The 12,679-nt window shown below is 45.8% G+C and overlaps 1 protein-coding gene across 8 annotated transcripts in view; it reads right to left on the bottom strand.

Moving 5' to 3' along the window:
* myt1la (myelin transcription factor 1-like, a) overlaps positions 1-12,679 on the bottom strand; it is a 62,892-nt gene that overhangs the window by 17,263 nt on the left and 32,950 nt on the right. For 3 of the 8 annotated variants that reach the window (XM_079344832.1, XM_079344834.1, XM_079344836.1), the window contains exons 7-12: positions 11,263-11,890; positions 9,980-10,398; positions 7,576-7,710; positions 3,635-3,725; positions 1,794-1,904; positions 656-876 (exon numbers count right to left, since the gene is read on the bottom strand). In XM_079344832.1, coding sequence (XP_079200958.1) covers positions 656-876; positions 1,794-1,904; positions 3,635-3,725; positions 7,576-7,710; positions 9,980-10,398; positions 11,263-11,890 — 1,605 coding nt within the window. Of the gene's footprint in view, positions 1-655; positions 877-1,793; positions 1,905-3,634; positions 3,726-7,575; positions 7,711-9,979; positions 10,399-11,262; positions 11,894-12,679 lie in introns of all 8 variants that reach the window. The other 5 variants (XM_079344831.1, XM_079344835.1, XM_079344833.1 and 2 more) reach the window with 3 other exon arrangements.

The following is a 12,679-nucleotide window of genomic DNA, read 5'->3' as shown; positions in this document are numbered from 1 at the left end:
CTTGCCTGCGTCTCACTAATGGCTCCCAGCCAAAGAAGCAGGGCTCGCCTCCATTATCTCTCTCCCGTTTTCACAATCCCTCCATCTGCACCTCCTCTCCTCTCCTCTCCCTCCCTCTCTCGCTCGCTCGCTCGCTCCATCCCTCCGTCCTCTGCTCAGAGGAGGCAGGCTCTCAGCTCGGCATTTCCATAACTCTGCTCGGCTCTCACTCCAGCCATGTGGAGAGGCGGAAAACGCCGGCGCTTTCAGCTCCCTAACAAAGAGAATACACTGAGTGCTGAGCATGTGCAAAAGAGTGTGTGTGTGTGTGTGTGTGTGTGTGTGTGTTTTTTGCATGCGTGTGTGTGTGTGCTTTTATCTTCAAGCACAAAATGTTCTGCCTAGAATAGGATAATGAACACAAGTCCCCTATAGAGGGTTTTCTTCCAAGTGTTTATCCGTAATAAACACAGGACGCCTCCTGACTCTGGAGGTCACGCCCACACTGGGAGGGGACCCGAGGGTGTCTCCCGTCTGACCCGGGTTCCCCTCGGAGTCCTTCAGGAGCAGCTGGACATCCCGAGCCCGGATGAGGCAAACATAACGGATGCATGGTGTTCTTATGGTTTGAACATCACAACTCCTTCAAAGACAAAAAGAGAATCATTGATTTTACCGTCGTATCCCTTCGGTGACGTGTCTCGTCCGTGGTGGGACTTGGTTGTCGGGCCTCTCTTCCCGTAGCCGCCGTGCTGGCCGTCGTAGCCCGTGTAGTCGTAGCTGGTCTTGGAGTATTTTTCCAGCTCCTTCGCCAGGTTGGACCGCGGCGTGCTGGTGGGAACGTTGTTTTTGTAGCCGTACTGAGGAATCTCCAGCTGCTTGACGAAGCACATCGGCCTGGAGGGAAAACAAAAGACCGTTTTTTTTTTTAATGCATTTTATCTGCACCAATCAGAATCATCGAAGAGTTTACCGCCAACATGCACCGTTAAAAGCCCCCGTGTTTCCCGACAGGCCAAAGACTGTTTAAGAACAGGGGCGCTTCTTGGGTCTGTTGGGGCCCTCGCAAACACTCACTGAGGGGCCCCTCCAACCAGCGTCATTTATGTGACTGCTGTCAGATGGGGCCCCATCAGGGAGGTTTCCGACTGTCGTTGCAAAATTTGCACATTTTGAGGCAATGCTGTCGGGGGGGGGCCCTACTGGCCTGGGACCCCAAGCAGTTGCCTGCATTGCCCCTCCAACCAGCGTCAATTATGTGACTGCTGTCAGATGGGGCCCCATCAGGGAGGTTTCCGACTGTCATTGCAGAATTTGCACATTTTGAGGCGATGCTTTGGGGAGGGGCCCTACTGGCCTGGAGAACCCCCTTATGATCCTATGATCTGTGACCTCTTTGGATTATCTCGCTACATCCAAAACGTAACACGGATCATTCAAAGACGACGGCGTTTTTGATAAACCTAGCAAAGGCAGATATCCTGTGTTTACACGCCAACGAGTCACTGCGCCATTTGGCATCTTTGACTTCGAGACAAATTAAAATTTAAAATGTTTGAAGCCGTCTTTCCTTGTGTGACTTAAAAAAAAAAGTTGTCCTTCACTATAAAGCTTCCTGCAGATCCTCTCGGCACACACGAAGCGTCGAAACCATTATAAGGATTTCATCCCAGTTTGAACACGACACGCTGTCAGCCAAAGTTCAGAAGGCAGTAATAAAGATTCAAAACTCCAAACAAAAATATGACGACAGTGAAAGATGCCAGAACACGAAACTGAAAGCAAAACTGATCTGAGATCTGAGAGGGCGGTACCTGAGGACGCGATCTGACGTCTGATTGGTCTTGCTGCCGGTGTCGGTCAAGTGGCTCTTCTCGTGGACCTTCGCCATCTTCTCTGCTGCAGCGATGGGACAGCCGGACAGACTGGAGGAGGGGGAGGGGGAGGGGGGAGAAGGAGGGGGGAGACAGCACACGACCTGGTTACATACTGTACTTTTCAAACACACACACACACACACACACACACACACAGAACACAGCATCTGGCTCTGAATAAAGAGTAGCTCAGCTGTCAGTAACAGAAGTTCAGAATGAATTATGGATTCAAAATGGCCTACTTTATGAAGACTGTGTGGCTGCTTTCCTGATTGATTGAGTGACTGTCCCAACAAGTTTTGACTCGATTAAAAACTGTAAAAACACGTGGGACACGTTGCTCTTTGGTGCGTCAGACGGATCAATATTTTCAAGATATTTCGGGTGAATGTCGTCCTTACGTTCGTCGGCCTCAGGATCTTAATAAAGCTATTGTTGATTGGACGAAGGGGGGGGGGGGGTAAAGGAAGGTTTTGAAAGTCTCTGGCCAGGTTGTTGTTGGTGTATTTTTGGGTAAACTGAAACAAATGAACCGAGACCGTCTTTCCCAGCGTCTGTGGAATCAGGGAAACTCCTAATCACCTTAAACGCAGCGGGAAGCGACATTATTAGAAACACACAGACTGATTCTGAAGGCATGAGAGGAGCGTGTGACACATCGGCAGCGGCTTCGAAGGCGTTTCCATGGTGACTGCCACACATGAAAGCTGTGTGAGCTGGTAGCTAACAGTAGCACGAGCTAGCTTGCTGGTGCTTTTTTTTTTTTCCCTCTCCCAACGGAGCTGTGCTACATAACACACCCTGCAGCCACGTCTGGGCGAGTGTGTGTGTGTGTGTGTGTGTGTGTGTGCTTCTCTGTCTGCCAGCGCATGTGTGCTGCTGTCTGTGAGCTAACTGTGAGTGTCTTGCTGAGTGTGTGTGTGAGAGAGCTCATGTGTGAATATGTTTTCCTGCAGGATTGTGGGTACGCCTGCGATCGGAGGCTCTACGTGTGTGAGAAAAACGAGTGCAAATCCTAATCACGTTACGTAATTCAAAAATATGCCTTTGTGTGTTTGTGTGTGTTTGTGTGTGTTTCCCACATGTGACGCTCATCTCTGTGTGTGAAACAGCTGAAGTGTTGAAGTGATGCAGACACACCTTCAGTTCAAACGTGACGACGTTTTAATCAAAGCCTTCTTTTCCCACATGCGTCTAAACCCGGGGATGTTCTCGCTTTTTTTTCTGTTTTTGCAGCAGAATCAGAGAGCCGTTTTGACAGTGCAGCAGCGTCTGTCATGAGGGCTGACAACAACCTTTATAACATGTTGGTCAACGGCTCTCTGAGAGACCAAATGTGGCCTCGCGAGTGGGCAGAAAAACAACAAAGACCTCAAATCTGAGAGTCCAGGTGCAACGAGCAGATCACGTGAGATCTCTGGGACATGTCGAGCTTTGACTTGGGTCACGCTCTGTCCTTAGCTGTAAACAAAACAATCTCAAAAGCTTTGAAAGGAAAAAGTCCCGCTGCTACGTTAGCTTACGGTCAGAATGACCCGCAATTTAACTCAAAATTTCTCAAGAAGATTCGGGACTTGACCCTTGAAGACGTAGGGATCGTTAGCATCATCAACGTTTAAAGTTGGGGCTAATTCATGCAAATATGAGGACGCTGAAGTGTTCAGAACATTTAAATGACACCTTTAAAGGCGAATAAAGATGAATACAGTGTTTGTGCTGTGCATTGCTCCAGGTTTATGCTGCTGTTTTAGCGGCCCGGCTGAAGGACGCCCACTCACCTGCGATGCGAGTTCCTGTTGCTATTGACATGACCCCGTCCAGAGCAGCCAGGAGTGGGGCACTTTAAAACATTTTCATACATGGCAAGGACTTTGACAGACAGGAAAAAGGTGAGAAAGACAGCGAGGGTTAGGAGCAAGACAGGAGAGTTACCAGGCGTTCAGCTACGGCGGTTAGGCATGCACAGACGAGAATACGGGCCACATCATTTCAGAAAAGAGAACGTAAAGACCACTGCGACAAATCAGTGTTACGATAACGTCCACAGCGTGAAAGGATTATGTGTCAGTAGCAGGAAGAAGAAACAGACATCAACCTATGACGCAGCTCATAAAGTAAGAGGATCGTAACGGTCGGAAAGTTTGAGCCGTAACTCGGGTTGCAAAACTCAAGTGAATTTTCAAGGTGGGAAAATTTTCATGGGACAAAAAAAACTGAAGGTTGATCCTGAACAGGGAACTTAAATATAGTTGGGGAAAATGTATTTTAGCATAATTGTGATTTAAACAAGGTTTCATGCAAGTCCACTTAAATATGCTATTCCTCAATCACATGCACATAGCACACTGCTTTCTGCAGGGCCACGCCCCCTGCATGCACTGTGCACTCCTCCATCACATGCACAGATGGTTTCTAGAACCCTGGATGATATTATGGGGTAATATATTTAAAAAATGTGAGGTAAATATGCTTAAATGTTTTTTTCAAATTGTATTAGGAAAAAATAAAATGTTTATATTTATGCTTGCATATGATACAGTTCATGCTCATAAATTCCTACAAAAAGTTTCAGATTTGAAATATCTAAAAAAATTCCCAAGCTTAAGTTCCAATGGAAAGTTTCCCGGAATTTACTGGAAATATACCGGAAACTATCCAAACCTTTGCAACCCTAGTTGCAACAGAAAATGAATTGAAGTTTTGAAAGTAAGGCATCCTGCCATCACAAAGAACTCCGTGTTTCTCGTCTACGTCTGCTCCGTGTAATCCTTTCCTGCTGGGGGAAACACAAGTCTCATCTGCATTTTGATCAGCGCGCTCATTTCATGAAATTTCATGAGACGAGAACATACTGGAAGCAAAAAAGTTTGTCATGCATTGTTAAGATCGGCCGATGAATCTGCAGATGGTGCAGGAACAACGTGTGAGGTGATGAGTGAACACGTTTGCATGAGAAGAATTGAATGTTGAAAAAAAAAAAAAAAAAGTTAGCGTAAAAGTATAAAAAAGCTGACAGAAAAGTTCCGTCATTTATCGTCCTTCAGGGACCTTTTGTAAAAAAAGTTTTATTTTAAAGATGTTTTAACTACAACTACCGTTCCTCTCCTTTCTCCCTGATTTCTAACTCTATCTACTTTCCTGTCTTTGAAATAAAGGCATAAAAGTCCCCCAAATAAACCTTTAAAAACTCTTCTTAATGCGTGTATGTTTCACTTATATCTTGGGTCACATGTAATGTTTGACTGCAGCGATCAAAGCGAATGATCCGATGTTTTGCAGGTTTTCTCATGCACGTCCTTTCGAACGTTTCTTGCAGCAAAGCAGGTGAATGCATCAGATTTTTTTCATGCTCTTCATGTTACATCAGCAGCACAGATACCGAAAACCAGACGCCAGGCAGGTGTGATGACGACAAAAAAAAAAAGAAAAAAATGAAAGCAAAGGAGGACACAAACACTCGAGCACAGACAAAAAAAGAAACTTCTGTTTTTTGTTCCAGAGCAAACATGAGACGGCCGACTTTAAGTGCGTTTGTTCTGTGAAGACAGCGTAACGACGGCTTGTCTCTTCATTTACATTATGAGAAACTAAGACGAGTTGATTTGCACAGGACAGAAAGGATCTGTCTTCAGTCTTTACTTCTTAAGACCATTTTAGAGTTGATGACTACTTTGCAGCCTGTAATTCTCCTTACAACCACCAGGATTCAACGTTTGGTTATGAACTAAAGTCAACTAGACTGTTTCTCTTCTTCTTCTTTTTGTCTCATCTGTTTCTGCTGTGTCAATTTCTTTGCAGTGGTTTTCACGAGGGGAACAGTTTTAAGCTGTGTTGTCCGGCAGCCTCAAACACACCATGTGCCGGGTCACCTTTAAAGGACGTCTGTAGACTCAGGTGAGGTCGACTAGCAGAAGAACTTACACCCTTTGAACTTCGGTGAAAACAGTAGTTCATTCAGTTGAGATCCGCCCAACGTAAAAACCCGAAACTCAAAAGAGGTCGTGGCTCGTCGCTCACGGAAACGCTGTCCAGTGTTCTGTCGACACGTGCTGCCTTTTCAAAAGATGCTACCAAAACGACAGCAGGACCTCTTATCAAATAATGCTACCAAAAAAGACTTTATTTAATTCACTACTTGATCCAAATCGGTTATTGGAGTACAGGCAGCACGCTTTGGTTTTTGGTTATTCAAGGTTTCAGGGGAAGTGAATCTCGATGGACGATAATCACAGATCAAAAAATGCTTCCTGTACTGCGCAAAGCCACGTGGTAGCACAGCTGGATGGGAGGCATTATTCGATATAACACCGATGGCCTACAGGCATGCAGGTAAGCTAACCCAGCGTTGTGTTTCCCAGTCATGAAAACCAGCCTCTATCTTCTTCTCCTTTTTTTAAACACACTTCAGGTAAAAGCTGGCTATTGTCCTGAACTCTCTATTAAACCATTTAGGTGATAAATCCTCAGCCATCAGTAGCTTTTACCAAATCATTAAGAAAACCTCCAATAAAAACAAAGATAAGTCGTGCAGGACGATGCATGATTTGGGACAACTGACATGCAACACATCGTTCAAGATTCACAACTGCACAGTCCATCGAACAAGTCATTTCAGGTCTGAATGAGTTTCTTATTATGACTATTTTTATTTCAGCAAACATGTTATTTTTAGGATTATCCTGTTTTTGCTTATTGACATTTTTCTTCGAGGACTTTTGAAACGTTGCCGTAACGTCACAGCGTCAGCTCCACCATCTGATTCTGATAGCCTTGATGCTAGCTCCTGCGTTAGCCTTGCTGGTCTGTTGAATATGCAAAATTGAAGCATTGGGAACTAGATTTTTCCTGCTTTAACTGTTGTCGGACTTTAAATGAAGTGATAATAAAGCCTCATATTTGGCTAAGACTTTCCATTTTTTGGGGGGGATAGTTTAATGCAAAAATCATAGATTTGGCGCACCAACGCGACATTCCTGCATCTGGGCTAAATACTTTTCTAATTTGAAGTGGTTTTGATGTTAAGACAATTACGCTGGATGGATAGTTTGGTGAATAGTCGACACCTCTGCAGATAGACTTGTTGTCACACCAGATAAACTAAGAGCTACTAAGTTAGCGTAGCAATGTTGCATCACCATATTTAAGCTAATTGGTCATAGCGTAAGCTAACTGAAGGCCACGTTTACACAACAACGTTTTTCAGATGAGAACAGAATCCTTTGGTTTAGTGCTTAAAAATCAGGAGTTTTATAAACTGTATTATTCCAGTGTGTAAACTTTTTAAAAGGAACGCTTCAAAAAAAGGACTACGATAAACAATGGCTGACTCCCGCGTCTTGTTAGTGAGAATTTTGTCTGGCATTGAATCCCAGTGGACATTCACTTGAAATGTGTGCAAGTGTGTTGATTCAAGTAAAAGTCACATCGCCAACTACTGGTCTGGCATGTATACTACAGCATTTTTGTAGTTTTTGCAGATCCATGTGCATCCAAACTTTGTCGCAATGCCGAACTTTTTCGAACAGGAAAACAAAAAACCATTCCGTTTTTCGGAGGAGCGTTCTCGTGTAAACGTGGCCTTGTATTCTCAGGTGACCTCAATGGTTCAAGTCAGTTACCAATTGGGATTTGAAGATGGATATTGATGCTACGCTATCTTAAATGACTTGTCAGACTGCTCTTAAAACTGTGCAGCATGTCACCAGGCAGTGGGACCTACTCTCAGGAGGGACTCTGTCTTTGTGAGGACACCCGGACAGACTGCGATGGTGCGGGTATAGACCCGTAACATGCCCAGTCCCGTCACAACCCGGCGTCGGACACTTACTCTCCTTCTTATCTCCCCTGGAAGAGTCTGGAAAGAACAGAGAGAAGAGACAGAGAGGATGAGAGGGAGGTGGGTGGGGTGGGGGGGGGGGAGTGTGGACACTGTTGCTTGTGACCAAATGTCATCGGCTAGTGGCCCACACATGGCGCCAAACTGGGCCGTTAGCCTAGCTCTTTATCCCTGCCAACCAGATTTGTTTAGCAAGTCAAATAGGTCTCGCTTGATCAAGAAACATTAAATAATCAGAGTTTCAAACGCCAAACAGCAGCTCGAACGCTCGCTACATTTCTGAAAATCAACCATGGCTGACATTAAAGCCTCTCTCTCTGTGGACGGACGGAGCAGAGAATCCGCTCCAGTTAAAAGCTCTTAGATCTGACATTTACACCTGGCTTTGCTGTCTATGTGCAGACTCTTGACGGTAATAAAAAACTTTCCTGTTGACTTATGAATGCACCTTCTGCACTAATGAAGGTGATGTGAGTCTGCTGTGTGTGTCTGATGACTCCCTCTCTGCGGCGTTGGTCGGGGTTGTTTCTGGAGTGGAGCTGGAGAAGTAGGCCGCAGAAAGCGTCCTACAGATGGATTTGCTCTCCTAACAGGCCGTGCAGATTGCCATTACTCATGCCTGACAAGCCGGCCGTCTGATGTTCCCACACCGGCCTATTTTAACAACATAAGCTGCTGTCAGTGAAAAACCATGCTTCTGCAGAAAATAAAAACGGTGCTGGTCCTGAATGCAGAAAATGAGAGGCCATTATCTCAGCTGCAGACATGTAGAGCATCTCTGAAATTACACATCGGGATTTAAACACGTTTTAAGAGCCCAACAACGTGCACAGAAACGTTTCAATCCGGGAGGAAGAGGCGGACTGTCAAGTTAAAGTTTGGGTTTTTTTTTTTTTTTTTGCTTCTACAGCGCTTTTAGCCTCCGGCTGCTGAAATGTTGAGGGTTAGGGTAAGTCAGGCAGGCGTGATGAACCTGCTCCCTGCTGACCTGGGGTCAGGTTTTTGGAGGTTAAAGCTGATTCAGGTCAAATGTAAGGCAGAGAGGTGATGTAAAGTTGGCAGAAAGTGGTGAAAAAACATCATCACATGACACATTTGTAGAAGCAGATAAAATCTCTAATACTTGTTGAAGAGGAGAAAAAAGGAATTTGACATGTCTCCTTTGATCTAAATGTTCCGTGTGTGTGTGTGTGTGTGTGTGCATATCTAACTGTGTGTGTATGTGGAATCAACGTGAAAGTACAAATATGTGATGACGGCTGAGCTTAGTTGTGAAACACTTTTGAGAAAATAACGGCGGAGTACCGAAGAGGTCTCAACGGCTAACCGTGAGGCTTAGACGTTTCGTGAAGGTCTTAGCATGTGATCTGCCAAACAAGTCGATTAACGCCCTCTGCAGACTTATCTGAGGATTAATCCAAAATACATTTACCTCATGATTTAAAACTTTACACGTTTAGTTTGGACATTTAACAGTGGGGATCAGCATCATAGGATCACTTTAATGACATCCCAGCACTGACCAAAGTTTCCGCAGAGTCATTTCATAGATCGAAGTAAATCAAAGCCCAGGTTATTCATTTAAGTTTTACTGTATCACAAAACTACTGCAAAAACTCAAATCTATGCAAACGTAATTTTTATACTTTCTAATTTAAAGAAGAAAAAAAAACTCTTAAAATGAGACGGACCATCTAAGTTAATTTGTTTATCTCATTTGAATATGTGCTCTCTGCATTGGCACAACACAGTCCTGATGTTGTGCGTTTATATCTTTGAGTAAGATGTTTGTCTGGTCCGATCTTGTCTTATTAAAAAAGTGTAACGAGCTTCTTTTTGATTGGACATGACACTAACACACTTGGTGTGATGTTGAGTGTGTGCAGCGTTCGGCTGTGTTGTTGTTGTTGTTGTTGCTGGATGATGTAAAGCTACACACAGCCTGAATGGTTATCTTTAGAAGTGGAGTCGGGATGAAAATAGTCCTGGCATGAAAATACTTCTCAGACACTTTTCTGCTTCCCAGAGGTGAAAATATGTGAGAGTGAAATCACTTGGATGAAGAACAAAAGTGGGAAAAACTCTCATTTTTAGATGTTTTGCTGAAGTTGGAAGCTCAACAACCCGCTGAGGTGAGAACAGAGGTGTCTGACTGTTCGTGCTTCATCGCTCGGTTGTCGTTAATATTCCAGAAGATTCATAACGAAGCGATACGGAGACTTCACAGATTTATAATCTGACACGGATCGATGGTGACACAGCGTGGTGTGTCGGTGCGTGGGCTTACCTTTAGGGTAGTACGCCCTCTTCAACCCGTCGTGGTGCATCCTGGACTTGCGTTCTTCGGCAGAGCTGCTCAGCCTCGGGCTGTGCTCGCCATGGCCACGGTGATGGTGGTGGTGATCCCGGCGAGGAAAGGCGTGCTCCGAGGCCATGCGGTCCCTCATCACCTTGGCCCTCTCTGACTCCAGAGCGATGGCCTTCTCCAGCAGCGACAGATTTCCTTTGGCCATGTCGAAGGTCTCGTCCGAGCGGTCGGAAGCCACCGACGTGGTGTCCTCGTCGCCCTCCTGGCTGCAGCTGGTCGGGTATCCTCTGGACGCCGGGCTCAGCTGCTCCTCCAGCTTCATCAGGTTCACCATGTCGGAGTAGCTGCGCTCCAGAGACCTGGGCTCGCCCTGTGCACCCTGCTGACAGCTGTCGTACCTGAGAGGTGAGCAGGGCGACAAATGACCTCTGACTATATGCACAATACTGAGAATATGTTTTTTGTTTTTTTTGCAGAAAAAAAGAAACTAAAAGATAAATAATTGTTAGAAACGTCACATTTGAATCATGGGAAAGAAAAGCTGTTTCTGCAACGTGCTGTTAAATAGTAGAGTGCTTTCAGGCCATGAAAACAAAGAAAAGTTCATCTTTACGCTGATGATGTTGTTTCATTTTGCAGCTCATAAAAATACATATTCATTTCCTCTCTTCATCTCATTCATCTCTCAGTGGAGCGTTAATAACCTCAGACACAACGATTCAGTTTTCACAAACTTACGAAGGTGCAACTGGCGGACAAGTGAAGCTTCCTGTCGCCGCACGCTATGTGATGTGTTTAAGCTAGCTCTATTATCTAATGTTTTTAAAAAAGAGCTTATTCATTATTTATTTATTGTTTCATGTCGAACATGGGAAGACAACAACAAAATAATAAGAATTTTAAAAAATCAACAAAATATATATAAAAAAAGTAACATGTTCGAAAAGGAGTAATAAACTGTTGTTGTTAAATATGATAGATTAGATTAGCGCTGTTAAACGCTCTACTGTCACTTCTTTAAAGATCTATTTTGGGGTCTTCTGTTTTTATTTGATAGGACAGCTAAAGGAGAGAGTGAGGGGCGCACATGATGACCAATAGGCTAGCCTTCTTTCCCTCCGAGCCCTGAGCCAATCAGGCGACTGAAAGCTGTGAATTCTCAAACGTAAAAAGGGAAACTGTCCGCTTACAGACGCGTCCCAAAAAATGTGATAACGGAGCCGAACTTTATTGATATAAATGGTTAAAGAAGCGACATGAACCTGTTCAGGTGATGCATCAGCTGCTGGTCCGTCGGGTTGTGGAGTTGGTGGTGGAGGGCGTGCAGGGCGGGCCGATCGGACGGCTGCGTCTCGCTCAGTTTCCGAGCCAGATCGAAGCACTGGTTCCTCAAACACTCCAGACTGCTGAGACACACCTCCTCCTCGCTCTCGTCCGCCTGAAGCCTGACCCTCCCGTTGGCCGCGTGGCAGCCGTCGCCCACCATGGCCCCCTCGGGGTAACCGTCCTCGGGCAGCATGGCGCCGTGACCCTGCGCCAGGAGCTTCAGGGAATCCACCGTCTCTCTGACGACGTCGCTGTCCAGATCCACGCTCAGCTCGCCCTTCCTGTCGCCCTGCTCGCTGCCGTCCTCGTCCTCGTCGTCGTCCTCGTCTTCTCCCGCGCTGTTGGAAGAGTTGCTGTTCATCTCCGACTCCGTCATGGCCTGGTAGGCGGCGTCTTCTGCGATCTTCCCCAGGTTGAGGAGCGACTTGGCCACCAGCTCGTCGTAGTTCTCGTAGTCCTCTCCCGTGCCGTTCCCGGCGCCGATGTTGCAGCTGTTGTTGTTGTTGTTGTCGTCCTTCTGGATGGGGAGGAGCTTCGACTGTCCACCGGGTTTGTAGTGGTTCTCTACTGAAGGGAAACAAAAGTGTCAGGCGCCACGAAACAACGCGGAACACGTCTCAAACCTCAGTCATCTCATTGTGTAGACGATAAACCATCTGTTCGTTTATCCAATCAGAATCCTGCAGATGAAAGGAAACATCACTCGGACACACCCACCAGCCCATAATTATGATCAGACGTTAAACGCACGAGCCAAAGCTGAGCGGCGCCGCGCTCACTCCGGTAGTTAATTTATTTGGGGGGGGGCAGAGCTGGCGAACGAGAGCGGGGGAATTAAGAAAAGGATGGCGTGTGAGGTGTTCCCATTCAGGAGCCATAAATATTCTCTGGAGGAGCAGCCGAGGAGGAGCAGCCGAGGAGGAGCAGCCGAGGAGGAGCAGCCGAGGAGGAGCGCGCGTGACAAGTCCGCCGAGACGAGGGGGGGGGGGGGTAATAACTCAGCAGAGCTCCTCTACTGATTATTCGTGAGGCGCTGTCAGAAGCGATTGAGGACACGCGGGGTGTTGAGGGGAGTCGATCGAGGGAAATTTTGTTTTTAGAGAGAGAGAGAGAGAGAGAGAGAGCATCTGTTCGGCCAACAGATCCAGCTCGCCATCTTCCTCTTCCTGTGAGTTATCTTCACAGTAAATAAAGACTTTTATTTTGTTAAATGCAGGAAGTTAAGCTTTGATATCGAAGATTCTTATATCTATAAATATTTCGTAAACATCGACACAGTAATGTTTATGCTTTGTTTTTTTTTCTTTTCTGAAGCAGGAAACAGAAAGAAGGAACTTCACAACTTCAAAATAA

The sequence above is a fragment of the Symphodus melops genome (assembly GCF_947650265.1).
Source record: "Symphodus melops genome assembly, chromosome: 1".
In the NCBI taxonomy this organism is placed as follows: Eukaryota; Metazoa; Chordata; class Actinopteri; order Labriformes; family Labridae; genus Symphodus; species Symphodus melops.
This window is presented reverse-complemented; position numbering and strand designations above follow the sequence as displayed.